This window comes from Alternaria rosae, assembly GCF_020736505.1.
Source record: "Alternaria rosae strain MPI-PUGE-AT-0040 chromosome Unknown BKA58scaffold_9, whole genome shotgun sequence".
In the NCBI taxonomy this organism is placed as follows: Eukaryota; Fungi; Ascomycota; class Dothideomycetes; order Pleosporales; family Pleosporaceae; genus Alternaria; species Alternaria rosae.
In genome coordinates, this window is record NW_025763578.1 from 289825 (window position 1) to 316576 (window position 26752).

At 52.3% G+C, this 26752-nt stretch overlaps 9 protein-coding genes across 9 annotated transcripts; 6 read left to right on the plus strand and 3 right to left on the minus strand.

Annotated features, from left to right (window-relative positions):
• Nucleotides 1-175: 175 nt before the first annotated feature.
• Nucleotides 176-1895, minus strand: BKA58DRAFT_233453 (uncharacterized protein). The gene has a single exon (XM_046166531.1). It carries the CDS (start codon nucleotides 1586-1588, stop codon nucleotides 287-289), a length of 1302 nt encoding a protein of 433 aa, XP_046021758.1. The 5' UTR covers nucleotides 1589-1895; the 3' UTR covers nucleotides 176-286.
• Nucleotides 1896-2714: 819 nt separating this feature from the next.
• On the plus strand, nucleotides 2715-4525 carry BKA58DRAFT_322378 (uncharacterized protein; the record flags this gene model as incomplete). The annotated part of the gene is made up of 2 exons (XM_046167845.1): nucleotides 2715-3167; nucleotides 3368-4525. The coding sequence occupies 2 exons, from the start codon at nucleotides 2715-2717 to the stop codon at nucleotides 4523-4525; spliced, it is 1611 nt and encodes a 536-aa protein (XP_046021759.1).
• Nucleotides 4526-7107: 2582 nt separating this feature from the next.
• BKA58DRAFT_233520 (initiation-specific alpha-1,6-mannosyltransferase) lies at nucleotides 7108-8852 on the plus strand. Its single transcript, XM_046166532.1, has 2 exons — nucleotides 7108-8334; nucleotides 8473-8852. Exons 1-2 carry the CDS (start codon nucleotides 7209-7211, stop codon nucleotides 8520-8522), a joined length of 1176 nt encoding a protein of 391 aa, XP_046021760.1. The 5' UTR covers nucleotides 7108-7208; the 3' UTR covers nucleotides 8523-8852.
• A 285-nt stretch (nucleotides 8853-9137) lies between these two features.
• Nucleotides 9138-10342, minus strand: BKA58DRAFT_233546 (uncharacterized protein). Its single transcript, XM_046166533.1, has 2 exons — nucleotides 10237-10342; nucleotides 9138-10111 (listed from the first exon to the last, which is right to left on the minus strand). Exon 2 carries the CDS (start codon nucleotides 9852-9854, stop codon nucleotides 9183-9185), a length of 672 nt encoding a protein of 223 aa, XP_046021761.1. The 5' UTR covers nucleotides 9855-10111; nucleotides 10237-10342; the 3' UTR covers nucleotides 9138-9182.
• Nucleotides 10343-11064: 722 nt separating this feature from the next.
• BKA58DRAFT_390875 (uncharacterized protein) lies at nucleotides 11065-13179 on the plus strand. The gene is made up of 2 exons (XM_046170864.1): nucleotides 11065-11401; nucleotides 11501-13179. The coding sequence occupies exons 1-2, from the start codon at nucleotides 11350-11352 to the stop codon at nucleotides 12955-12957; spliced, it is 1509 nt and encodes a 502-aa protein (XP_046021762.1). The 5' UTR covers nucleotides 11065-11349; the 3' UTR covers nucleotides 12958-13179.
• Nucleotides 13180-13807: 628 nt separating this feature from the next.
• On the minus strand, nucleotides 13808-15163 carry BKA58DRAFT_442894 (uncharacterized protein; the record flags this gene model as incomplete). Its single annotated transcript, XM_046173939.1, has 1 exon — nucleotides 13808-15163. The coding sequence occupies one exon, from the start codon at nucleotides 15161-15163 to the stop codon at nucleotides 13808-13810; it is 1356 nt and encodes a 451-aa protein (XP_046021763.1).
• A 565-nt stretch (nucleotides 15164-15728) lies between these two features.
• On the plus strand, nucleotides 15729-17097 carry BKA58DRAFT_423328 (uncharacterized protein; the record flags this gene model as incomplete). The annotated part of the gene is made up of 2 exons (XM_046172860.1): nucleotides 15729-16039; nucleotides 16125-17097. Exons 1-2 carry the CDS (start codon nucleotides 15864-15866, stop codon nucleotides 17095-17097), a joined length of 1149 nt encoding a protein of 382 aa, XP_046021764.1. The 5' UTR covers nucleotides 15729-15863.
• A 1124-nt stretch (nucleotides 17098-18221) lies between these two features.
• Nucleotides 18222-19218, plus strand: BKA58DRAFT_233610 (uncharacterized protein). Its single transcript, XM_046166536.1, has one exon. The coding sequence runs from the start codon at nucleotides 18474-18476 to the stop codon at nucleotides 19071-19073; it is 600 nt and encodes a 199-aa protein (XP_046021765.1). The 5' UTR covers nucleotides 18222-18473; the 3' UTR covers nucleotides 19074-19218.
• Nucleotides 19219-23701: 4483 nt separating this feature from the next.
• Nucleotides 23702-25335, plus strand: BKA58DRAFT_462266 (palmitoyltransferase PFA5; the record flags this gene model as incomplete). Its single annotated transcript, XM_046174841.1, has 2 exons — nucleotides 23702-24696; nucleotides 24748-25335. Exons 1-2 carry the CDS (start codon nucleotides 24052-24054, stop codon nucleotides 25333-25335), a joined length of 1233 nt encoding a protein of 410 aa, XP_046021766.1. The 5' UTR covers nucleotides 23702-24051.
• Nucleotides 25336-26752: the final 1417 nt, after the last annotated feature.

A 26752-nucleotide genomic window follows, 5' to 3' on the forward strand; every position in this document is an offset into this window, starting at 1 on the left:
AACATCAATTTTGAAACAACTCTAGCGATAGCACACTTTGTTGTATTTGAGATCGCTTCGATAGCGTTACGGTTGAATGGTCTCTAGCGTCCGTCTTGGTCAAGTGTTTTGATTCCTACTTCAGGATCATTTAGACAGAAAACATGATGAGGACTCAACAGAATGCATACACAACAGGCATTAGCAGTGTGAAATTTATTGAAACAAAATACATTTACAAATTCATGGGTATATCTCTATCTAACATGTCAGTAATCTATAGGAAATCATTACTCGAACCCCGTATCTATATCTCCAGCCCTCCAGCAAACGGATCTTTCGCGTCACTCCTCATCTTCGCAACCTCCTCATGCTCCCTCCTCAACGCCCTCCAATCAAACTTCTCAAACGCAAAACTCCACGTCTTCTCCGCCACGCTCAACATCCACTTGCTCATCGGACCAACATCGTCACCGTGGAAGCTCTTCCTTCCCACATGCTGGACCAGACTAGGTGTGACCGCATATCTCAGCTCGTTGCGTTCGTTGGCAAAGTCCTCTGTTATGACGTCCATGTATCCTAGATGGCGTTCTTTGAAATATTCGACGAGTTCGCCGGCTTTGACGTTGGGGAAGACGAAGGCTTGACTGCAGCAGGCGAAGCGCGGCATCTCGTGAACGCCGACGGCCATAGGTTGGACGGTGATGCGACCGAGGCCGAAGTATATGAGGATGAGAAGGGCGAGTGTGGTGTACATGGCGAAGAAAGTGCGGCGGGTCATGAGGGCGAGGGTGAGTTTGGTGGTGGGTTGTGCGAAGCGGAGGAAGAGAATGACGACAGTGGGTACGAGGGCCACGTAGATTGAGTTCTTCAAGTACGTCTTCCACTCCTCGGCGTTCCAGCCGAGGAACTCTTCGGTATAGAAGAGGCGGAGATAGAGGAAGTCGGGTTTCGCGCGCTGTAAGGCGGCCTGTTGCTCGGCCTCGTGGATGGCGCCGAGGGTACGGTGGTACCAGCCGTCCATGGCTACTGTGTCGTCTTCGAAAAGAGCAACATAGGGTGTATATTGTTCCGTACACTTGTTCAACAGGTATTGGTAGTCGAACAAACCCTTCTCGATATAATTGTTTCGTGCCTCCATTATCCGGATGTACTGCATGCGGTCGTAGCCGTATCCGTAGGTCAATACCTCGTCGGCAAGACCAGACAACCACTCCTCGTTGTACGCAGGGTGTGCCCCGGGGTTCGAGTGGGGTATGAAGACAATAAGGTATATCTCCTGTCGCTCTTCAGGCGTGAGGCCTTCCAGTAACGAGCCCACAGCGTCCGGCAGATACTGAGCACCATCGCGCTGGTATGAAGATATGCCCACACATAGTTTCCGCTGCTTCTCGGGGCCGGCCTTGGTCACGTTTGCGGGGTTGTAAGACGAGACGAAGGACTCGGCTTGCTGGCGTCTGACGGCGGAATAGCGGGGAGCATAGCCTTTGCGCGGGTTGAAGAAGATGGAGGTAGGATCGCGTGCGGATATCGAGTTGATAGTGTAGAGAAAGCTAACAGCGACGAAGACGGCGATGCCTATGACCAGGCGGGAAGGCGAGAAATGCATAATGTGCGACTAGACTGGTAAACGAGTGTGAAAATGCTCCAAGGGTATTATCGCATCGCTAATCGAAGGGTAGAAGTGGAAACGAAAGCAACGCCGGAAGGCAGGTCATGTCATCATCAGTGGCAGTGTCGTGGTTGACAAACAAGAAAAGGTGGAGGGAGAAAAAAAGATAGGAGCGACGACGCGCGCTCAAGATGAGGCGGGCTTGAGCGGCCTGAGCTGAGCTCCACCAAAACGGCGGATCTTGCCTTACGAGGATCTGCCGTGGCTGACCAGTGACCAGTAACCAGTAACCAGGAAGATAAAATTAGCAGACCAGCATGCGCGTGGGTCGGTGCTTGGTGCTCCTGGCGATGACGGGGTGCGCAAGATTGCCATGCCTGTAGTTGCGATCACGAGAAATGAAGCCCATTAATGCCGAGTCAATAGGGGGAATCCGTGAGTAAAAAGTATGGCAGATTCCATGCCATTCGGTGGTTTCGGCGGTATAAGCGGATAAGGCCGTGAGCGACGTCCATGGTGTCAGCTTGTAGTCTTCGTCTGAGGAAGGAGAGAAAAAAAGTTATAAGGGTGAGGAACGACAGTCTAGACAGAACTATGTGCCTCCCGCATGTTTAGCGCGACTGTTGACAGTGACGGCGACATGACAGACGGCTGCGACTCCGCTTCTCCTTGCAATGGTAGGAGAACTTTGACCACACCAAACCGTTGATTTCACGATACGATTGCCGAGGGCCTATATGATCGCTCGGTTCCTTCCCACTTTCTAGCATACGGGACGAACAATCCTTCCGACAAGTTCACGGGTCAAAATCAGTAGGCGCTTTAACACGTGCGCAGGCGTATTGGCGCGCGCCACAACCGAAGTGCGCGATGACGAGCCCCGGAACATGCCCGCATCTGATGCCATCTGCGTCTGCATCGCATTGAGTCACACAACCCCATCGTCGCTGCTTTGTAAACATTTTCCAAGGGCTCGTAGGACTCAGCCCTTTCCTTTGATCCAGTCATAGCCGTTTGACTCACCAGCCTTGATCCCCGCTTACCCTCGAGTCACTCATATAGCGTACCAACACCAGATAGCTTCCAGTCCCACGCGCAGCAGCAGCAACCGTCGTTCGGTGCCATGCCCAAGAAGCACACGCCCTCGTACACCACAGCAAAACCATCCTACGTCCACCCCTCGCTACAGAGTTCGCGCTCCCCCGCATCCTCGTCCTCGTCGTCTGAACCCCAAACCGTCAACCAGCGCATTCAGCAGCTGCGTCGCGAACAGGCTCCAAGAGCAACGCCCGAACAGCGCGATGAACTCACCTCGGTAGTAAGCAGTCGTACCGTGCCGCCAGAGCTGCGGCGTATCCTGCACATACCCGAAGTTAATGCTCCCAAACCAAAGGCGAATACAAGGACGCGGCGGGTCATGGGTGGTGTGAGACCCCCACCAGGCCCCGCGGCGCCTACAAGCTGGCTCCAGACGAGTCGGCATGCCCCAGCATACATGCGAAAGAAGCAGGCGGAGTCAGAGAAGGGCGCCGTGAGGTTTGCCACGCTGGCTAGGGTTACAAACGAGGAATTAAAGGTACGATGCTCCCCAGAGCGTCACCTTAATCGAGGGGAAAACTGAACAGCGGGGAGCTTACATTGACGTAATACAATACAGTCTTGAAAATCTAGCGTCAATGTAGGCTCCTGGGTATTCAGTTTCTTCGTCGTGTGAGGTGGCGTGCTAGCACATCTGGTCTTCCAGGCTTAACAGTTCAGGCTTCTTACTCATGACAGCGCCTACCACCGCCGCGAAGCCTCGTCCACCAATGTCTCCGGACGTTTGCGCAACATTGGGAGGAGCTCTCCGAGTACGAACAACATTACATACCCTCGCTACCGGTATCGCTGAAAGAAGCGCTACTAAGCTATCTTACACTATACGGACAGAGAGGTTTGGACTTCAAGTCGCTCAAGATCTTGTTTCAGGATGAAGAGGGAATTGGCACAGCTGGGTGGGAGGAAGTCCAATTCCTCGACCTCAGCGGACTCTTGAGCGAAAGTTTCAAGATCACCGATCTTGGGAAATGCGTCAAGCGTGCCAGTTCGACAACGACTGTAGACCTTGGTGCCCTCCGTTTGACGGACGATGTCGGCGACTCCTGGGAAGAGGAAATACAAGAGAGTCCAGCAGCACCCTTGGTACCAGCAATGAAGCTCCAAACCCCCTACTTCAGCAACCTGAGCAGACTTTCCCTTGCGAAACCTGGGCAATGGGCTTCATGGCCCGACTTACTTCGTATCTCGCCCAACCTCAATAAGATCACGCACCTCTCGCTCGCCCACTGGCCCCGGCCTTCGATGACACCGAACGCGAACACCACATCCATGATCTCAAACCACACGAGCGTATCACTAGGCGGATCGCACTTCTACTCCGATCTCGACGATGACTGGCACGAAGCTACCAACATCCTCCGCCGCTTCTCTAAAGACACATACTCGTTACAATGGCTCGATTTGGAAGGCTGCAACTGGCTCAAAGCCCTCACGTCCCATCCCGGTCGCACGCCAACAGACATAAACGGAAGAACAGAAGAGTGGAGCACGCAGAATGGCACCCCAGGCCCAGACTGGAATGATGCGTGGCGTCGCATCATCTATGTTAACTTTTTCCAGGGCTGGATTCCAAGCGACAACCAGAGTTTGCAGAATATGCCCGCGGGTATCGTGCCTGTGCAGTTACTCCGCTGGCTTCGCGATAACAGAGAAAAGCAGGACGTCACGTGGCGGTTGAACTCTCACGAGACGGGCCATGCGGTTGCTGAGTGGGTGAACAGAGAGAAAGTGGCCCGACTAGTTGGGATGGAAATCCAAGGCATGCGCAAACGAGGAGAAGGAGCCTGGTGCCAGATTGACTTTGGATGGGGAGGCTCTGACGAGAAAGCTGTATGAGCAAGAAACTGAACAGGTGCTTTGCAGCCTACATCACTAACTCCAGCGTCGAGACGCGAAGTATGTAGGTCTATGGCAACCGCCATGCCACTTGTGCCGAACACGCTTGATACAATTAGGTCAAACTGTAAAGCAGTGAGCAGTGAAACAATTCAACCGTTCGAATCTCCTGAACCCCTTTACCCACCACCGATGTTGTATCTGTTGAGAAACTACTGCACCATACTTCTCGTATCCCCAAGATGAGGCTAATGAAAACCGTAAATCCACTTTTGTTACTACCTGACTCGCTAACGCAGATACGTTAGACAATGTTCTAGTCCACGGTAAATACCAGCTGGGTACGTGCGGCCGTGTAAGCATAGCGCTGCTTGATAAGACTTATTGCTTGGTGAGATTGTAATACACGTTTGCGAGGCTAGAGCGCGCGATGCGCAATTTGAAGCGGGGGAGTGCTGGTAAAGATACAAAGATAGTCCTACACAGCCGGTGATGCTATTGATAGGTTAGGTGGAGTAGGCGGTGGATCATTGTACCGACATGGATCTGAAGATGTATCCAGAATCTTGGCATTTTATGCGAAGCTCTCGGGGTCGTTCAGTTACACTAGGAGTAGAATTGTACACGGTAAGACGACGTGTGCCGTTAACTTCCATTCCCAGTCTGGAACTTGTCGTCACAAAGCATTGCAAGACAGTATTGTTTCAGGGACTGTTAGCTCCCAGACGTTGTGTTTTGCTTCTCCCGCCTCAGAAACCGTCAGCCCTGCACGGCATCAACGGCAGTGGTGCGCGAGGCTGTTTGCTTTTCCAACCTGAGCGCGGGTGTACCTAGCCGAGAAACGGGTGTGTTTCGGTTGGAGGTTGTTCCCGGCGGCGGGTATCTGAAACTATGACACGTGAGACTGTAACGTTTTGCGCTGACAAGAGTTGGAGGTCAAGAAGCTGACGCGTACGGATGGTGAGTGACCGAAGATGGATTTGGTGTATGGAGAGTCTTCGTGAGATCTGTGTAGAAGACCAAGGGTCGGAAGTTTTAGCGTGTATTGACGCCGTTGCAAAGCCACAGACTTTACGTTGTTACTTTTGCACAGCCGTTCTTCCAGGGATCCCGCTCGATCGCCATGGAGTGCTGTCGTCATGCCTCGATGCAAGCCTCTGCGCTCGAGAGTGTAGCGTAGAGCCGTCGGACCGTTGTCCATGAGAGGGAGGCGTGTTAGTTTGTAAGATAGACGATGACAAGCGATCTGTATAGTATAGATATCGCGGGGTACTGTCACGTCGATATGCTATTCGTGGGACTGTCTATTCCTGGAGATCTTACAGCAACCTCGTATAAGCAGCGGTCTTGTCCCTCAATATGAAACATAGCCGCGTCCTGTAGAACGGCAGCTGGAGTTCTCACTCTGCATCTGATCGATCGCAAGTCGGAGGAATTGCATACTCGGATCAATGGCGGGGCATTGCTACTACACTAAGCCGCGCGGGCGGGGAGAGCGGATCCGAGATAGAGTGTCGATGACGTTGCGATGGACGCAGGAAGCTGCGGCTTCATCGTCGCGATAAGAGCAGGAGAGGCAATTCGAGACTTCCACCAGTAAGCGTGGCAAGTGCAGAAGCGTGCTGTAGTCGATGAGCTTAGGCAGATAGGTCCCAGAGCAAACCGGGAGTTCATTGCTGCAGCTGCAGCTGTCTAGAAAGCTGAGTGAGGCCTGATGCAGGCGGCCAGCCAACGATGTTTGAGCGGCAGCAGCTGGGCACGATGACGCGGGAGGGCTACGCTCTAAGAGGTAGGACGCGGCGTTTCACCTAGCTCCTTCCGAGCCTGGAGCCAACGCGCGTCAACACGACAATGAATCGAAGACGGGCCAGCGTCAAGCGTCGAAGGAGTGACGAGTGTAACGATCGTAGTGCCACCATGGCAATCTAGAATGCGCTGCGTCCAAGAGACGGCGATGCATTCTTGGACAACCTTGAAGAGGCGTTCATCGCCGTTGCCATGCATTCCCGTCGTCGCAGCCAAGCTGGGCGTGAGGATTCGAGGCTGACGAGGTGAGAAGAGGTATACCTGTCATTCCCAGGCTCTCCACCCGGCATGCACGAGAGGCGTGGGAAGTGCGTGAGAGATCGTCCCAGCGTCGTAATTCAACCAGGGCTGCCGGGGGGGCGCGTTGGAGAGCAGACTCGGTGCGCCAACTGATTTGGAACAAGCTTTGCCGCGATGCTGAGTCGGCCATGGAACATTCGCCGGCGACAGGCACGCTAGCCTCCTAGCGCGCCTGCGAACGTGAAACTCGCAGACCCCCTGCTTGGCTTTGGCCCTTTGGAGGTTCTTTCAAAAAGCCCGTGGTATCGCCGCCGCCGCCCATGCACTCAGTAGCCTCTACAGCTTTCACCGTTCTCCATGTCGTTCGTTCTTCCCTCGTGTCCATGAATTGCGCGTTCCACCTCTCATTTCCTTCTCACGACCGCAACCACTAGCCCTTTTCACCCGCCAGGCCAATACTTCCCGAAGCAGCGAGCCGGCTTTCCCTCTGTACCCCCAAACCCAACCAGGGCGTCTGCTTTGATAGTATATCTTCCCACCTAGGCCCTATCGAGTTCCACCTGTGCCCGTCGTTTCCCCCCACCGAGGACGCCTCCCTCCCCATTATTCGCCTGGCTCTTCAACCGCGCCCGCCACCATGCTTACCTTCAAGAAGGCCCTCGTGCTTTCCCTGGCCTGTCTCACGCTATTCTTCATCTTCAAGTCGCAGCACCACGGTAGCACAACCCCCAACTTCCGCAATGCGAAGGAAATGCCCCGGCCCACTGCCTGGGTGAACCCGGCAGACAGAGAACGCACAAAGGCCAAGGAGAAGCAGTCGAAGGAGGCGCAAAAGGCGACGGAAAAGGCAGATAAGACCTTTGACGCACCCGATGCGCCCGCGCGCAAGAAGCCCAAGACCCAAATTAGCATGGACGAGCTGAGAGAGCGCCCGCTCAAGGACCAGCTCGAGTACCAGTTTCCCTACGACGTCGACGCGAAGACTCCTGCATACATCTGGCAAACGTGGAAGTACACACCGGCACAGGGCCAGTTTGACGAGATATTCCGCGAGCCAGAGGCCAGCTGGAGCATCCACCACCCTTCTTTCGTCCACGAGGTTATCACCGATGACGTCGCAGTTCACCTGATCAGACACCTTTACTCCTCCGTTCCTGAGGTTATCGAAGCCTACAACGCTCTTCCCGTGCCTGTCCTCAAAGCCGACTTTTTCCGCTACCTGATCCTTCTCGCTCGTGGCGGCATCTACTCAGATATTGATACTTCGGCACTGAAGCCCGCGTCAGACTGGATACCTTCAGACGTGCCCGCAAACTCCTACGGAATGGTCATTGGCATTGAAGCTGATCCAGATCGTCCAGACTGGGCTCAGTGGTACTCTCGTCGCGTTCAGTTCTGCCAGTGGACCATCCAGTCTAAGCCTGGCCACCCTGTTCTCGTCGATGTTGTCGCAAACATCACACAGGAGACACTCGACCGCAAGCGCGCCGGCAAACTCAGCAAGGACTACAAGGGCATAATCGAGTTCACTGGTCCCGCCGTCTGGACCGACACCATCTTCAACTACTTCAACAATCCCGATTACTTCGACATGAGCACAAGCAAGGGCAACATTACATGGGAAAACTTCACTGGCATGAAGGCGCCCAAGAAGGTTGGCGATGTCATTGTGCTGCCCATCACCAGCTTCAGCCCCGGCATTAAGACTATGGGCGCTGGCGAGGATGACGACCCAATGGCTTTTGTTAAGCACAACTTTGAAGGTACGTGACAATCTTTGCTGATCGAGCGCCGCAAGTGCCGTTGTACACCGTACCACCAGTACGAACTGTCGGGGCGCGCGCATCCTTCCATTACACCCGTTTCGAGTCCCTGGTTTCCTCAATACTAACTAGTAACAGGCACCTGGAAACCCGAGAGCGAGCGTCACATTGGCGAGACCTTCAACTGAACGAATCACGACCGCGAATTGTCTGTACCGAGCCCGCCCACTACATAATCGTACACGCATAGAGTGCATATTACACCGGGTTGGGAAAGGAACGGTCGGTAGAAGACGACGCGACGGGCCGGACAATGCCGTGTCGAGTCGCGCACAAGGCAACACACCCCGGGGGTTTACAAGCCACCAGCTTGTGTACACGCTCAGTAGCCAGCGGCGCCACTGGCAGTCAGTGTGTCAGTATCGCAAAGTATTCTCTGTCACCTCGATGCTGGCAAGGAACATGGGGGAGAACATGAGCACGAAATACATGTTGGGCAGGGCCAACACTTCAATATCGGCTTCAAGCGCTGAAGTACGAAAAGTTTCTGTTTTGACGTTTTATCGGCTGCATTACTACTTGGCGTCCGACAGCGTTTCTTCCTCTCTATCAAGCGAGAGGCGTTTAGAGGTGATCATTTCGGCAGCACTACCTTTATACATATTGCAACATGAACTAAGATCAAACATCCCATCAAATCATTCATCAGTTAATTCGTCATATCATAGCGCCAATCTGACGCTTTCCACTATCGTATGATGACCACCGTAGCAATAGGACAAAGGGAAACATCCATGGGGTATCACTTCCAAACCATCAACATCCACTCACATCACCGCCCTTGAGCCTCATCGTCTGTCACTCCCAAGCAGCCCTCCGACTTTCCCAATCATACTCAGCACACTACCACCCAGCGTCGGCCTCCTCTCCACCTCCTTCTCCTTAGCATATCTCCTTTTGTACTCCCTCTCTGTCTCCGGATCCAGCTCCCCATAGTGCTGATCATGATGCCTATGATGCTCGTCCTCGTACTTGTCTTCTCCGTCCGCAAACGCATGCGCGTTGTGTGCGTGCATGCTGTGGTGCGAGTAGTGGCTTTGCTGCGACGAAGAGCGCGCGTAGATGGGTGCGGCTTGTGGCGCGTAGGGAACGGGTGGTGGGTACGAGGCTGGGGTTAAATGAGTGGGTTGTGCGTATTGGTATGAGTGTGGGTCTGGTTGTCGGATTGGGATTGCCTGGGAGGGTGTGGGTTGGAGGTGCGTGGGGCGTTGGCTGTTGTAGGATGAGGAGGAGGAGGTGCGGCGGTGGGACGGCATGTGTGGTTGTGGCATCATTGCGCCGCTGTTGTAGGGCGATGTTGGTGAGGAGGAGTAGATGGGTTGTTGTTCTGGGATCGGGGGGAAGTAGTTTGTTGGTTGCGGTGGTTGTGGTACCCCGGGCGTGGTGGGATAGGGTGGTTGTTGCTGTGCGTATTGCGGATGGGGCTGGTATCCCGATCTGGTGGAGTCGTAGGACGACATCGTGATGTTGACACAAGGAAGACGGATGGATAGGCGGATTATCTCGTAAACCGGCTCTACTCTTGTTTATAGTTGTGGCTTTCCGATTCGCTCTGCGATGGAGGTAGCCTCGCGACAAGTGCCCTGTTTCAGGGTTGGCGATCGGCAATGTTGTATGGCGTATGCGGCTGGCTATGTCCCGTCTGTCGGAGGATTGGATGTGATATCGGGTAAGTTGGTCGTTCGAAAAAAGTTGGCCGCAGCTCGAATCTGTCGTTCTAACAAACCCAATTTATGTCAATATCTTCCAGAAATTGATCGCCTGGCTTGGCTCTATTATACTTCCATCGTACGCCTCCATCGGTCCTCTTCTCACCCCGATTTCATGTTCATCTGCACGTACTAAGTCTTTCTCGGTGAACTAATATGTTCAATGGATGGTCCTGACCAATTAGTGCTCACCCAAGATCGCTTCCGACTGCCAAGGCACACTCGTGATGTGCAATCGATGGCGAAAACATGAGGGGCAACGTGCGCCGCATGCTATGATGTCAGTGTCTTGGCCGAAGGTTCACCGGCAGGTTGGGATTAACGTTGGGGTGCCTGACTTTAGTGGTTCAAGATGGTGTACAGTAAACAGATGTTGTTGGTGGAGAGGAGAGGGTTGCCGATCACTTCGAAGCTTGGGATTGTGACATAAGCTTGGCAAAGCGCCAGCGCCAGCGGCCGAGGAGGCTATCGCACATTATCGCATCATCCATCACTTGCCTCCATAATCCGCAGGAGTCGCAAACCGTGGATGATTTTATATGGGATAATGATGCAGCATTGCCTACGTAAACGGACTCCACAGAAGCAGACTCTTGCGCGATCATTATGATGCGCGGTTGAACAGGTGCGCACCACAGATACTGTATTTCGCTGTTCTTCTTGCGAACATGGATCGTGAGTTCCAAGTGACTTGCCAAGGCGCAGCGTGCGAAAACTACTTTCGTAAGATGAGTCCCTTTATACGTAAGTCATCGCAGCTACGCCACAACCTTATCTCGAATGAATTATCATTGCAACGTAGCCACAATCTAGTACGGATTCATTCGCGCATTGTTACAACTCTGAGGCTGTGCTGTTGTGATATGTCCTTCCTCGAGCGTGCATCGCCACAGGCAACGACTCGATTAACCATCGGACTAGCGTTGGGCAGTGGCCGTCTTACCCACCGTACCAACCACGCGGCAGAAGGTGTTCGCATTCCAGCCACTAAACCCGATGGCTGACAACGCCAAGCAGCATTCTTCGTCATGAGCCAAACTAATTCTTGACCCCACCCCACCACCGGCAGGGCTGAGCGATACGACTCAGCCACGGTAACCGTTGGGTGCAGACCATTCTTTAGCAGGCAGGCCGTGATTTCTCCTCTTCTTTTCCATACCACTTGCCTTATTATCCGAGTCGCACATCGGTCTTACCTACTTCTGGAGCTTACTCGTGTATTACCCTGCCTAAATTACAGCTGGACATGTCCTACAACTACAACCAACCAGGCGGTTATCAGCAGCCGTATCCGGGCCGTAAGTTGAGGCCCTCCCTTCACAGCCCGGCGATCATCACATCCTTCATGGCTTGCAATACTTGGCGCTGGAACCTGATCTTGTACTAATATCTTACAGAAGCCCCGCCGCCACAAGGCTACGGTCAGCAACAACAGTATCAACCTCCTCCACAGCAAGGCTATCAACAACCGCCACCAATGCAGAACCAACAGTACGGAGGCTACCCGCCTCAACAAGGTTATGGTCAGCAACCACCGCAAGGTCAATATGGTGCGCCGCCGCCAAATCAGTACGGCGGTCCACCTCAGGGCCAGTATGGAGCTCCTCCCCCGCAACAGGGCTATGGCGCACCTGGGCAGTATCAACAACAGCCACCTCCGGGTCAGTATGGACAGCAACCACCTCCAGGACAATATGGACAACCGCCTCCAGGACAGTATGGTCAGCCACCCCAAGGACAGTATCAACCACCACCTGGGCCTCCACCAGGCCAGTTTGGGCAGCAACCACCCCCAGGGCAATATGGCGCGCCCCCACCACAGGGGCAGTTCGGTGCTCCACCTCCTCAAGGCCAATTCGGTGCGCCAGGGGGCTTCGGCGGACCACCAACTCAGGTTTCCCTTGGCTATGGTCCCATGCAGGTAGCTAACATCGACGTCAGCAAAGATGTCGAGGCTATCCGCAAAGCAATGAAGGGATTCGGAACCGATGAGAAGGCACTCATTGCGATATTGGCGAAGCGAGACCCCATCCAGATTGGTACCATTCGGGCGCAATATGACCAGCGCCTGATGCGAAACATGGTCCAGGACCTCGAAAAGGAGACAAGTGGCTACTTTGCCAAAGGACTTGTCGAAATCGCACGCGGTCCTCTGGTTTCTGACTGCTATAACCTCATGGAAGCAATGAAGGGTATGGGCACAAAGGAGGTCATATTGGACGACATCTTGATCGGCCGAAGCAACGCCGACATTAACGCCATCAAGCAGAAGTACCAGGAACTTTTCCAACGGCCACTACAGAAAGACCTCCAGGGCGACCTCAGTGCCGGAACCGAACAAATGTACGACATGATCATCTCGGCCCGCCGCGCAGAAGACTCATACCCGGTCAACCCTCAAGAAATCGAGCAGGCTGTCACCGATCTTCAAGCCGGCATGGGTGGCTTTGCTAGCAAGAACGTGCCTCAAGTTTGCCAGATCCTCACTAGCAAAAACGACGCGCAGCTCAAAGCCATGACGAACGCTTACCAACAGCGCTTCCACAAGTCCCTCGACAGCGTCATCAAGTCTGCTTTCTCAGGCCACATGGAAGATGCACTCCGTCTGCTTATTCACCGTGCCACCAACCGACCCGAGGCTGAAGCCGTTCGTCTAGAAGAATCGATGGCCGGCATGGGCACCAAGGATGAGATCCTCGTGCAACGCGTCGTCCGCTGCCACTGGGACAAGAACTTCATGAATGCTGTCAGCAATGCGTACAAGCAGGTCTACAAGAAGGACTTGGTCAAGAGGATAGAAGGGGAGACCCGCGGCGATTACGAGAAGCTCATGGTTGCTTGTGTGAAACCTTGAAGTTTTGCAGATATACGTAGAGTGTTGGTTTTGATTACATGATATCCTTTTTTCTCTTTCTTGTTGCTTCGGCGAGATGGTGGAAAGTGCGAGTGTGTTCACACATGCGCTTTTCCTGTATGCGGTCTGTGAACGTGGAGAGATGAATAGATCTATTTTCTAATGCAAACACTGAGCCAAGTATCCTTTTGAGTCAAAAACAGTGCATTACTACTACTTCAATGTATCCCCGACATGATGTGAAGCTTTGCCTTGGTTGATGTGTAGGTATTGTAGTTCCTTCCAACGTCATTCACAAAAGCTTCCCACCGTCATACAAGGCTTTCACTGCTTCCGATACCCGTCTCCTTCCGTATCTTGTCGGCCTTTCCTTTTCTCTTCCACTATAAGAGCCGCTTCGTACATACCCCATGACCAGCCGCACATTGAGCATTTGCTTGCGCCGGCAACAAGCCAAACACCCGCGTTTATACCGCAGGGACAGACGTATAGACCTGGATTCGGGGGCATCTTCGGGCAGATGGGTGGTTGCTGAGGTAATGTAGTGCGTGTGAATATATCGGGGCAGATGCGTTGGTGGTATTTTGGGGTTTGGTGGGCTGCAAGAGTTGAGTGCGTACGATTTCAGTACGCTAATGCTGGATTTGAGATAATCAGAGAGATATTATTCACAGCTCTAGCAAGGACAAGAGGAGACTTTCATATTGGCGCCGTTTATCTTTGTTGCTCGCTACGTGTTCGTTGCCAGCAAGCACAGACTGTACACTGTACTGCTCATATTCACAGTTTAAGTTGTCACGGACAATCGCATGAGCTACGAAGCATCCCATTGACGATATAGCCATAATTTCTATCTGTAATAGGGTGGTGGTTGTTCCGCTACAGGCTCACTATCCCGGAGCATTTCCTCCAATATGAAGCTCTCATCCGAGCCGCTTCCTGGAGGCATCTCTTCAGGAGGCCCAAGGTGTCCACCAGGTCTTGTCATGGGCTCGATAGCCACATCATCGACATCAATCTCATGCTCTGACTCCTTGCCCGCGCATTCGAGCAAGAGGTCGTACTTGATGTCATAGTGAAGTGCGACACCGTATGTTTTGAATGTGGGAGGCACAATTTTGTTGATCTCAAAACCCTGCAAGATGGTATCCGAACCGAGTTCTATTCCAGGTTTACTGTATCGTTGATTGAACAGGTCGAACTTTTCGATGCTCTCCTTGCGTATCTCTCCATTGGGTACAGATGCTAGCGGGACGCGGAAGTTGATGTGCGTCATTGCTTGCGCGCGTATGCCGCGAAGATATACGGGTGCTGGCTGTGTATCGCCGTCGCTTAGCGTTGCTTGCAGTGATAGCCTGATCGTGCTAGCGGCACCAACGCGATATTCTGGGGGTGCACTGAGTACTAACAGCGAGGTCGAAGATATCTCCTCTTCTTTGGTAGCGCCTCGTAAGCCTGACTTAAGCCGTCGCAACGAGTTACGCCGCTCCCTTGATGGATCCGGAGTTGATGCTCTCGATCTGCGCTCAAAACGTATTGGTGGTGCTGGTACAAGAGCAGCTGGTTGCGCAAGACCCTGCTCCGGTACCGATGGACTAAAGCGGAGTTGCTGCACAACAATGGGACTTAGGGTAAATGAAGCTTGTTCCGTGACGAACTGTGCTCTCAGAAAGTATTCGTTACATATCGTGCTCTCGTTCCACCATAGTGAAGGTGGAAGCGGATGGCCGCTTTCGTGCTCGAACACAGTATCTGATTTGAATGGCGCATTGTTTTGCAACTTCGCAGCATTTGGTACTGCTTCGGGGAATCGAAATTCGAAGGGGTACTCTACCCGCGAAGGGGGACAGGTCGCGCTGGGCGTTGCTCTTCTCGACAATGTTTGCTCTTGGCAAAATAGCTCGACTTCAGAGACATGCTGATTTGCAGGATTGCGCTCGCTCGCGATGCGACATGTCGTTTTGCCAATGAAGCTTATTGTGACGTATTTGACCTTGGTTTGTGATTTGACGTGGACAACGCCCTTCACTAGGTCGTTGTTGGTGTGGATACTTCGGCGGCTCGATCTCGTGAACGCGATGGATATGGGTCCATCCGGGGTGTTTTGACGGTCTGGATGATGGTGATCGCTATAGAAATGTGGTTGAGCAATGTAACTGTAGAGGAGACGAGGCTGTGTTGCTCGACTCGCTAGCGTGTTCGCCATGCAGTAGGGACAGTCAACTCGATTACAATGTTATGGTGATGAAGGCAAGAGCAATGTATAGTTCTGATACGACATGCGAGGCTTCTTGGCGGATGCACGCGTCGCGTGGGTGTTTTCTCGAAAGAAGAACATTACCAAGCAGAGTGGTAAGATACCCCGCATCTGTATTACTCAACCTATTTGGCTGACGAAAGCCAATGCGCCTCTCGTCCAAGCTGGTCCGGACCATGCCCGGAGTCACCTGATCATCGAGAGCGATGGATACTGACTAGCTACGGCTACATTGTCGGCCTTGACTGAGTCCAAGTCTTCTTTTCGAGCAGTAGGAACGGAACATCGATAATCTCCTAATGACTCTGACTCGCAGAGACTGCAACTATGCCGTGGAAGCACAGACAGAGATATAGCTGAAATGATGCTTGAGTGATGGATACGCGCAGATAACAAAAGGGTTGGTGCTGTGGTTGATCGAAGCTTGGAGCACTTGCTAGGCCCGATACGGATAGCATCGCCCCGTCCTTTATCCGCTTGTACCGGCTTGGAATCTCGCAGCATGACCGAGAGCGCAAACAACTGCAAGGATCTACCACACTTATCAATCTGAGAACTTCAAATCACCCGATCACATTAGCGCTGAAACGAATTTCTTTCTACCTCACAACACGACGCTATATATCCTTCACCTTACGACCCTGACGCCATGCACCCTTCGCTGCACGACGCAGACGTCGTGCATCCTCAATCTCAGAAAGCAGATATCGTGAACCCTCCAACTACATCTCTGGCTTTTCAATTAAATCAAATGCTTATGAGAAAGCTACAAAAAGCGTTGGAAGCGGATCCAGAAGTAGATCTGACTTCCAAAATCCCCTCATCGTATGCAAGTCTGCTTGCTGATCGGAAGTCCGAAGATTCGTAGGCTTCGCATCACTATGCTTTAGCTCTGAAAGTAAATCAAAAGCCATGCAGCTTGTTCTGGGAATGACACGCCTTCAAATCGCCTCAAGATTGATGTTTCGTCGGTCCCTGACGATGTTCGACATTTTCTTTACGAAGATACCTCAGCCACAGTCCTGTTCCCGCTCTCTGAATCAGTCCGAGGTCTTATCGAAAGCGATCATGACGAATCGTCTCTTGCTCGCAGTATCCGCAAATTGGTTGAGCGGAGCGAAGTTGTCTGGACGCCTAAGTTTGGCAATCACAAGATCGTCCTCAAGTGCAGTTCTGGTGTTGCTCTCAAGATTATACTGAAACCGGACAACTTGACCGAATACACAACCCTGCAATACCTTGAGGAACACAAACTCACCATTCCTGCGCCAAGGCCACACGGTCTTATACGCCTTGGTAAATGCTTCCTTGTCTTTATGTCTCTTGTGCCTGGCACGACACTCGAGGCAGTCTGGCCAGAATTAGATGACGTCCTTAAGCGCTCAGTCCAAGCACAGCTCAACGATATATTCATCGAGGTACGGTCTTTGACTCGTCCCGATAGCATGCCACTTGGACGTGTTGCAGGGGAAGGTTGCCAAGATTTGAGGAGACACGTTCGCTGCAAAACAGACCCTGTTTGGACTACAGAAGGTTTTGACAACTGGCAATTCTCCAATCTTCATTTTGGAAGCCCGATTTACATCAAAGTCCTCCGAAGTCTCTGCCCGCCCCTATCACAGAAGCATGTTCTCAGCCACAATGATCTTCGGCCTGAGAATATTATAGTAAAGGTTGAAGGAGGGGAATGTCTGGTGACCGGTATTATAAACTGGCAATATGGCGGCTTCTATCCAGAATACTACGAGTCTACGAAGGTGATGGATGGATTGTCCACGAACGAAGATAGTGATTGGTACTTGTTCATTCCTGAATGCATCTCTCCGCTTCGGAACACGGAGAAATGGCTTCTAGACGCTCTCAGGTGGAAATATGTAGCGTAAATAAAATAAAAATCAAGGTCGGAACGGCCAAATATGTTTGGTTACGCGCGGGCATAGTCATTAACGCAAACAAGTAAGCGCGGCAATTATCGCTGACATGCACGGGCATGGCTAGGTGGCCTGCATCCTGTGCCGTGCGCCGGCTTGTAATCTCGCGAATGACCACGACTACAAACAAATACAAACAGCTGCGGCAACTATGCGAAATTGGCATCTCAGAAATATTCATTAGTAACAAACTCAGCTACAACTGCTGATGATGAAGGGCCACGGATGGCGACAACAAGTGCCCTCGCACGCTGCCCTGCAAATCTAGGCTGCCACCGAAAAGACAGCCTGGGGCATTCCCGCGCCCTCCTCGATGACGACGAATTGCCCCGCGAGACTACCAGTCGGCATACCGTTGCTGCAATCTATAGCCGCACAGCAGCCCTGGATGGCACAGGATCTGGCTGCAGGGCCTTATTCTGACTACATGTCTCTTGCAGACGAGGAAAGAATCCTGTCTTCTTGCCCATTGAAACACTAATAGAATGCAGAAAGCAAAGAACGAGCAGTGCGGCATGGCTGTGCCATCATACCTAGGTAGTCAAAGTTCTAGGCGGCGCTGCCTGCGGAATAGGGCCTGCTAGCCATCCTACGAGCATGCGCGCGCACGTAAGCGCAACACGAGTCCGCCTCTCGTCCTCTGTTTTGCGCAACTGAGCGGAATGGTAAGAGTAAAACGCGCAAGCGTCAATTGGGGGATTTGATTGTCATTCTTGTCGACGCCGACTCGTATTCGGGTGTAACACGCAGGCGGAGAAAGCATACGCGCAGGCCTACGTTCCAAAACGCCGCCTTCTAGCACGGGAGGATTATTGTGTGCCATCCCTGGTCCCAATTAACGGCGCCGATTACAGTGGCGAACCAGTCGCAGCAGAGGAATCGGCAATCTTGTAGGAGCGATAGGCTTAATTGTGCCACCCGCGATGTCTCACCTCCTTATTTCAACGTGCGCCCAATTTGCTGAGCTACGCCTTGCGTACTATCTTGTGTTACGGAAGATTATGTCAGGTTTTGTCGCAGACAAAACCCAACTCCCCAGGCCGCGGAAGTGTATGTGGGCGCAGCTCACATGCACACAGGCGTTTCAATGAAGGCTTCGCCACCGGAGACGGCCAATATCAAGATCACCAAAAGCACGCTCAGATTGAAACGCACTACACAACATGCTGGAATAAGAAGAATGATAGCTGCTCGGATATGCTACACTTCAATGCACTAGGATGCCACCACTATGCTTGAAGCCGTTAACATCGCACTCGATTAAGAAGGTCAGATAAAGAGAGGTATGCTGGGTATATATGATAATGGAATAGAGGCGAGACTAGACCATGGGAAAGAACAAATCAAGAACTCAGCCAAGAAAGATACCAGAACGCCCGGAAACCCCCTTCAATAACACCGGGATCATTACCCAATCAAAAAAGTCTGGCATGGTTAGCTTTGCCGTGCGCTGTACTTGTCCCGAACACTCACCATCGTTTACTTTCCGGCGGTCTGCTCACAACCCTCTACTTCTGTTGACTATCGTAGACACTGCAGCATTGACACCGCCAGTGGTTGCTGCAGTATGCACAACCCAGATCCCTATCAACACTGTTATCCCCATAACATTGGCAACATTGCCATCGCAATATCGGATGATTGGGGTGTTCAATGTAATGCGCGCCATTGCTAGTTGGGAAGGAGGGGCTGGAGTTGGTTGTCGAGACGTCTTGGTAACTACCCAAAGGCCTAGCCATGCTACTTTGAGTCGTGTGAGTCGCGGCACGAAGGTGCTCAGCCGAGGAAGGGGTAGTGCGACTGTACGTAGAGTACTCCGTGGCAGCTGGGCAGCATTGACAAAGGCGATGGCGGCACGCGAAACTCGTACAGACAAAAACGTAGGCGATATTGTTAGGGCCGTCTCCACATTGGCAACAGAATACTGATGGCATCTTGTGGTTGGATGGTGGGGTATTTGTAAGTGGATATGTTAAAGAAGAAACTCTGGTCGCTAAGTAATGTATTTCTTATGAGTGGAAGATGTTAGAGTATCTTGCGGTGCTGTCTGTTTATGAGAATGAGAGAGTCGAAGCGGTCTGAGGAGCATCTTAACCTGCTATCCTGAGTCCCTCGAAGGACGCTCCGCTATGGCCTCATCTCTTCTTGCAAAGACTAAGCCACGCTCGCCCCTTCGTGCCCTACCGTTAGCTCTCATCCTCCCCTCGTGCCACCCGTAGTTTTGCTTCCAGTACCCATCTCGGTGCCTCATGTTCGCCTTGAAGCTAGGACAGGTCCTTCAAACGTGACCCACTCGCTCCACAAGCGTCGGTAAACATACGTCAGACAGCTCGGTCGTGATCATGAATAAGGGAGAGCGTAGTGATAGAATACACCGGCGGCGGTCCATGATGACATTATGGAAGTAATAAGGCAGGCCAGGAAGCCGGTCGGATACCGGAATAAAGGACGTGACCGAGCATAACAAAGCGTGGCGGTGCAATTTCAAGGCAGTAGGCAGACAGAGGCGGCACGTTGGGCTCGAGCAAGGATGAGAGAAATGTTGTTCCAGCCTTGTGCCCTCAGTCCTCGGGCTTCTCTGGGCGCCAAGAGGTCCTTCTTCCTGCCTTGCGCTAATGCCGTACTGCAAGCCACTCCGAGAAAAAGCAAGAATGCAAGAATGGTGGATGTTGTCATTAGGCAGAAATGAGGAAAAGAGACGGAAATCGTCCAATCGTACGCCCTTTCCAAACAGCAATTTTATGATTCGTTGTTGCAATCGATTTCTCATATGCGAGGCCTGTGAATCTCTCGCTGAGGGTGTCGTGCTTCATACTGAAACGAACGTACCTGCGTCTTTTCCTGCAGTCGATTCTGGGATTAGGAGCCGAATCTGGCATGCGTGCTGTAGTTCGCACTCCTGCTCACCACGCGGTCTCCGTTTCTAGCGATGGAGGCACATCGCTCCAACGTTGTTGCAGGAAGATGCATGCGGCCATGATAGGAAAGTGGCAAGGTTGGTATGAGAGTGAAGCAAGCAATGATGATGAGAATTCTATTGAGTAACGAACTGTAAATCCAAGTAAACTCCAAAACCAAGATCCGTAAAACGAGTGTGCCGGGTGGTACGCGCCATGCTCGTGGCAGACCACATGACGATGTTGCAAAACTGGACAGCGCCATGTAAACAATGCTTTGCCGAAATGCTCCAAATGTCCAACAAATCTACAAATGTGGTATTGTGATTGAACAAGTGGATAAGGTAGAAAGTAACGAGAGATTACAATAAACAATCCAAAGAAAGAAAGTCCAGGAGAAGAGGGTGCCGCATAGATTCGAGCAGGAGTGGCAGTAAAAGTGACCGTTCGTGACAGTATTGTCGTTGATAGTGTATGGCGTACGCGATGAAGAAAGACGAGGATGTACGAGTGCGAGGCCACATTTAGGTTTCTTCGAAGATGCAAGAGCCGCACTTTTGATGGGAACAGACTACGCAGACGTTCTGCCAGATACTGATAGGTCCATCGCCACATGCCGAGCAGTACCAAACTTGCTCTCCGTCTGCAGGAGCGGAACCATAATTGTAGTGCGTGTTGGTGTCTGAGATGCTGTTGGAAGGTGCTGCGTGATCTTGGCCGAATAGGGTACCGATGGGAAGTGCAGTTCCCCCAGGATGCAACACAGAGTGAACAATGTTTTCGTTCGCTAAAGACGTAGTGATGCCACGGTGGTTGCGCTTTGAGTGAAGGCAATGGCTGGATGTGGAAGCGATGTGAACATCATGACTATCGAGATCGCCAGCGGGAAGAGGATTGACCATTGTGATGTTTATAGGGTAGTGATTTGGTGAGAAACAAAGATTTGCTAGTGTGGTATAGAACGGTAGTGATTGAGAGCTTGAGTGAGTTGTGGTTGAAGCGTTGAGAAGGCGTTCATGTGCCTTTAAACAGCTGCGAGACCAAAGCTATGCTGCTGCTTCGCCATCCTCCTCCGGAGGCGCTGCGCACCGCACCGATAGTCCTTTGAGACATCGGCCGCCACCCTATCTGTGCTCAAGCATATTCCGATGTGAGGCATACAGGCCTCAAGGGGATACAATGAAGCAACACCAATCGTGAGGTGGGGGATAATGAAGGACCTTCCAGGATGTATGATGCATCAGCCACTATGGATGGCGATGCTCTATGCGCAACTTCGCTCGTGATGTCAATTACATTGCCATGAGAGTCCTCAGGTATTAAGCCAACGTTCTTAGAACATTATTGGCAGTCGGTATGTGGCCTGGGGATGTGCGATGAATAACATCAGGGCGTGACAATTAAGCTCAGTTCCAAGAACGTATCGATAGGCCATCGAAAGACAATGGGGAAGCATGCTGGTTCAGGCGAGAACGTATAGGGTGACTTGCTTCACCGTCCGGTATCCAGATAGATGGGCCCAACGGCGCCTATCGATGTAGGACAGTAGCGGCCGAAGCTGTTGCGTTACATCATCCATCTGGTATGCCTCTCCAATTTTGGCAGGGCTGATATGGCGCGAGCTGGCGGAACGAGATTTGAAACTTTGTGTAATTTCTCTCATCATGAGCAGATGAGCGACTGTGGGCCCGACTGAACGCCTGCTTGGACTACTCTTGTGGTATGCCGCCACCGGATGAGCGTATGCAAGAGCTGGAATCCGAGGGAACGACCAGCCAAAGAACTGGCCACCAGCGCTTGTTTCTCTTGAAACGCACACTAGCGCCACCAGTTCTATTCAGAGCGATTGCGGGTACTGACAGCCTTGATGCCGGCTAGGGGAAAGATCGAACGCCTACTGCTTGCACAGACCAGGAGGCGTTCGAATTCTCCCCGTGACCATGTGCATTGGCCGAACTAACCAACGAGCACTCATGACCAGCACGTGCTGAATCAATGACGAACCTTGAATGGTGCCCACTTTCAAGGGAATAGACGAGGAGTGTGGGTATGATGTTTGATAGGACATACATAGCTCTGCCTGAATGAAGATTGCTGCGATCGGACAAAACTGGTCGGCGTTGAGTTACCCCCTCGTGAAGCACAGGTCTTCCGTGACGAAGCTACCGTTTGCCTCAGGTGTAGGCGCAGCCGATGCTACATGGACATGGCACCTCCTTGGCTCGACTAGGCAGGCGATTCCCGAGACTAGGGGCAAATATAGCTGCGTAAATTTGGGCACCATCTGTGTCACTTGCAGGCCGTTGGGAGGTTGAGCAGGCCATACCATATTACGGCGTTCATGTGTATTCGTAGAGGTCATAGTCAATCGAAGTAGTCGTATGTGTGATCTATTTCTGCCGGTGTAGATGTAGTTGCCGGATCCAGTGCCTGTATTCTTCGGGCCTGGTATGCGGCCTGCCCTCTTCAGCAGTCAACGACTAGTGTGGCTGATGACCCGTCGGCACGTCCATAATGGTGCCTTAAGAGCTGACCTCGTGCTTTGTGGGCCAGGGCATACACCGAGTATCTTTCCGCGTACGCCGAGGGGCAGTGCTGGTAGTTCGTGGGTTTACCGGTCCTAGAGGTAGCCTCCTCACCGACGGTCGGCCATGGCTAAATCGAGGCCGCTGGCCACATGTCATAGCAGACGAAACGAGACCGTGCCAAAAGGGTGCTGAGAATTCGGATAATATGCCTGAAACCTTTCGATCAACGGGTTCTGGAGAAGAGTGCAGACATACTTACATGGGCTAGATCTCAGCGTTTTCCACTTGCGGTAACCCCAAGGCTCTCTGCGGAATCTGCCTGATAAACACAAGGCTATCCATCGGACCAGGAGTGGCCAGCCCTGCTAAATTGCTAACATCGGCGAGCCGCGGGAGGGTCGATGGATCTTTCACCATCCCATGCAGGGCGCAGCATGCTTATAACTACACAAGTCCGAGCCTCGTATGGAAGAGCCGCATAGATATCAGCTCGACGTCGCACCTGTCAAGAATCTTTGACCTCCAGATCCACACATTGTAGATGATGTCTCGCTGCAAACAGCAATCGCTGGTCCTTATCGGGGCCAAAAAGGCGGCTGCCAGCGTGTCAAAAGGCGAATGAAGCGCGGTAGATGAGGCTCTACAAGGCTGTAATCCAGCTCATTTGTAGCCTCGCATGGCCGGTGAGTTCCAATGGGTCTAGGTCAGTCCATAAGTTGCACCCATGATACAAGTCCAAGAGCAGTCAATGGTGGATATAGACGCTGTAGGCCCAATGTAACTAGGCTTGATCCTGCTCTTGCCTGAATGGTCTCATGTGAGAAGTACGGTAGAATATGAAGGTCAGGGAAGGCTGAGAAAGCTCGTGCGGGGTCTTTCTGCGGGTCATGCAAGGTCGATGCACGCTGGCTTTTAACGCGTAAGCAGACTCCTTGGCTTTGATCTTCTGAAAAAGCAAGACCATAGAATCTCGCATTGGCAATAGCATCATTGCCAGCCGGCGAAAGCATTGAGATAGCGTTGATGCTCAATTCGGTATGTGACGAGAGTCGTTGGTGGTGTTGTGCCGATCTTTCTCTTCGTGCGACGTCGGCGGATGCCAAAATTCTGCCGATTGGCCGAGACGCGCATTACGCGTCGCCGGCGGTCGTGGAGAAGTGTTCATGGAGAAGAGGCATACTGTACGCGGAAGTTCAGCAATTATTCACGATGGTTGTGACAACGCGTTGTCTTCTCTTCCTCGGGTCTGTCGATGATGATGACGTCTCTTGCTAACCGGCTTCGGACTAGCGGGGCAAACACGTGCGCGAACCATCTTGGCTGCGCGCCGGGCGGCTTCACGCCGCTGTCGTGCAACAACGGGAACGTCAGGCCTTCTCAAAGGCTTCGTCGACCACTCGTCTCCGCGTGCGACGCCGACTATCTCAATTTGTTCTTTCTTCTTCCTCCAGTCGCACCCGAGAATTTCGTATAGCCACGCGATGGCACCCCCGTCAGTTATCGGCTCCCAGAAGCCTGGCGCGACAGATACCACCGCGATGGAACAGAAGATAGGGCAGGCCACCTCTGTCATTCTACCCCTTCTAGAGTTCGGCGCCCTGGGCTATGAGACATACGTCGTAGTCTACTTAATATGCGTCCAGTACCTCATAAACCCTCCTGAGGACCTCCAACGAGATTTCGGCATTCGGCCGCGACGTTCCACCGGAATCGCACTCATAGTCGTCTACGCTATCCTCCTCCTCCTCCTCATGGTAGCATGGCTGCGCCTATTACAACTGGTCTGGTCGAAGCCAGATCTCATACCTCTGGGTAACCCTTCGGTGGACAAGGCAGATGCGAGTACGAAAGGCTTCGGGTTCGATCAATATGATGCATACATCTGCGATTACCAGGGAGTGCCACTTTGGTGTGAGAGGTGCCACAATTGGAAGCCGGATAGGGCACATCATTGCAAGGAACTGGGGCGCTGTGTGAAGAAGATGGATCATTACTGTCCATGGGCTGGTGGAATCATAGCAGAGACTACGCATAAATTCTTTATGCAGTTTGTAGCGTATGCGTCGCTATACACCACGTTCACTTGGATTGTGGTGGCCATTTTCTTCGCGGAAAGGAACTCAAAGGTGCGTTTGAAACCGACCCAGCGCATGCTGCAGCAGGCTAACACATCGTAGATGGACTCAAGGCCAGGGACATGGATCGGCGCACTCGCGACAGCTGTGCTCTTCAGCATCTTCACCTTCACAATGACCTGTATGACAGGCTGGAATCTGATGATCAACTTCACCTCGGTCGAAGGCATCCAGCGCGGCGGGATCCACAACATCGCCTTCCTCATATCGAACCCCTCCCCGAACCCCGATACCGCTGCTCCACTTACTGCGACACCAACGACGTCATCCAGTAAACATCAAAAGAAGAAGTCTAGCAGAGACGTGGCAGAAGAGAAGGAACTCGACAAGGAGGACTGGCCTATTCTCACTACCGTCACCCGCCTCCCGAACCGATCCTACGTCGTTATGCAGACTAAGCCTTTGGAACACCCCTGGTATACAACCCTCCTGCAGGGCTGGAAAGATACCATGGGCACGAACATAATAGAGTGGCTATTGCCGTTCCGCCAATCTCCATGCAAACGGAAAAGCCATCGCGGAGAATTTGAATGGGGTGAGGTGGTGTACGACATGGCGAAGATGTATGAGAAGAAGAATCCAGGAGCCAGTCTTGCTATTCTTGATGAGAGTAGGAGATCAAGGAGATGACGTTGGCGAGACGTTCGATTTGCATTGTTTCTTTTTCGGTAAGCGACTCGGGCGTTTTCATATTGTTCCTCTTAGGATGTGATACCCATATATGTTGTTACTCGTAGGTTGTACATAATGACTCAGTGGAGGAAATGCCACAATCATTCGCAAACACTACTGCACATTGGACTGAGTGACACAAGCCAAACTGTCAAGAGGTGATTTCCATCCCTTATCACGGTCACTATTCAGGTTCGTCATCCCTCCTAAACCCCACGTCGAAACGCCGACAAAAGCAAGCCTTACTAACAGCAAAAAGCTCCGACGACGTTAACCTCACGTCGCACACACTTCCATCGCACGAAAACACTCCACGTGGCCCATCCCACCCTCCACCCAATTAACCACCCCACTCCACCCACCATCCCCATGATAGGCCAAAAAGGAAATCTGGTACGCAACCAACACCGTCCCCCGCCGATCCCGCAGTCGATGAAAACAAGTTTCCGACGCGGGTAATCGAAGTTCGCGAACCAAACTCTTGCTTCCAGTGCCCGATGCCGCTGCCCTATGATCCTTGTTTGCGACTGCGTGATCGCTGAGATCACAGGGGCCGCGCAGTGCTGTTGATCAGTTCGAGATGATGAGTCGTTACTTTCCGGGTTGTTGGGGAGAAAAGTTTGCATCCTGCAGAATCCTGCGGAGCTGCAGACGAGAAGCTACAAAGTTAGGATGTGAGCATGTACGCGTCAGCTGCTAGAGGCTGTGGTGAGGTGGTCGGTGATTTTCTCCATGCACGTGGAAGGTTGGAAGACATCATGTGGCTGTAACGCTTATTTTGCCAGAGCGCTCTTCAACCGGTCCAACTGAGAGAGTGACTGACAGTTGCAGTCATTGCTATTAGCTCGTTGTCTATATGGCCATGTTGCTCGTATTAGTATTGCTGGTGGGAGTGTTGTCTACGTGGTCCTAGCCGCACAGGCTATTCGTGGGTGTACTACATTCAGCTAGGCTGCAGTACCGCCAGTATCTCGAGTCAAACGGTAAACCTGCAGCTATGATCCACTACGGTATAGCTCGGGACTTGCCGCGACGTCGACCGTGGGTGATACGAAGGATGAAGATCCTCATTTCATCCGTCACAGTCGACCCCGGGAAACTATCTCGCGCTTCGCTTCGCATCGAGATCTGCGCAACGACATGGAGATGCTCATCCTCATCTCATCAATGTAACACGACTGTCAGCTCAGTGACCGGGTACCTGAAAAGTGACGTTTCGTACTACGTCTTTGGCAGCTGAAACAATGACAGCTTTCATGTTTGCCTGGTGCCCCATGCGCCGCCTGTGAGGCTGCCGGTTTCCGGACAACGGTGATCGTGATTTCCTCCAGGAACGTTTCAGCCTACCATGGTACTATAAATGGAGACAGCTTTC

What these genes read in the sequence shown, in the direction of transcription:
- BKA58DRAFT_233520 (XM_046166532.1), top strand. Translation starts at nt 7,209, where the DNA reads ATGCTTACCTTCAAGAAGGCCCTCGTGCTTTCCCTGGCCTGTCTCACG. An exon ending in TGTTAAGCACAACTTTGAAG is followed by an intron (nt 8,335 to 8,472) that starts GTACGTGACAAT and finishes AACTAGTAACAG; the next exon opens with GCACCTGGAAACCCGAGAGC.
- BKA58DRAFT_233610 (XM_046166536.1), top strand. Translation starts at nt 18,474, where the DNA reads ATGGGAAAGAACAAATCAAGAACTCAGCCAAGAAAGATACCAGAACGC.
- BKA58DRAFT_233453 (XM_046166531.1), bottom strand. Translation starts at nt 1,588, where the DNA reads ATGCATTTCTCGCCTTCCCGCCTGGTCATAGGCATCGCCGTCTTCGTC.
- BKA58DRAFT_390875 (XM_046170864.1), top strand. Translation starts at nt 11,350, where the DNA reads ATGTCCTACAACTACAACCAACCAGGCGGTTATCAGCAGCCGTATCCG. An exon ending in TCAGCAGCCGTATCCGGGCC is followed by an intron (nt 11,402 to 11,500) that starts GTAAGTTGAGGC and finishes AATATCTTACAG; the next exon opens with AAGCCCCGCCGCCACAAGGC.
- BKA58DRAFT_233546 (XM_046166533.1), bottom strand. Translation starts at nt 9,854, where the DNA reads ATGTCGTCCTACGACTCCACCAGATCGGGATACCAGCCCCATCCGCAA.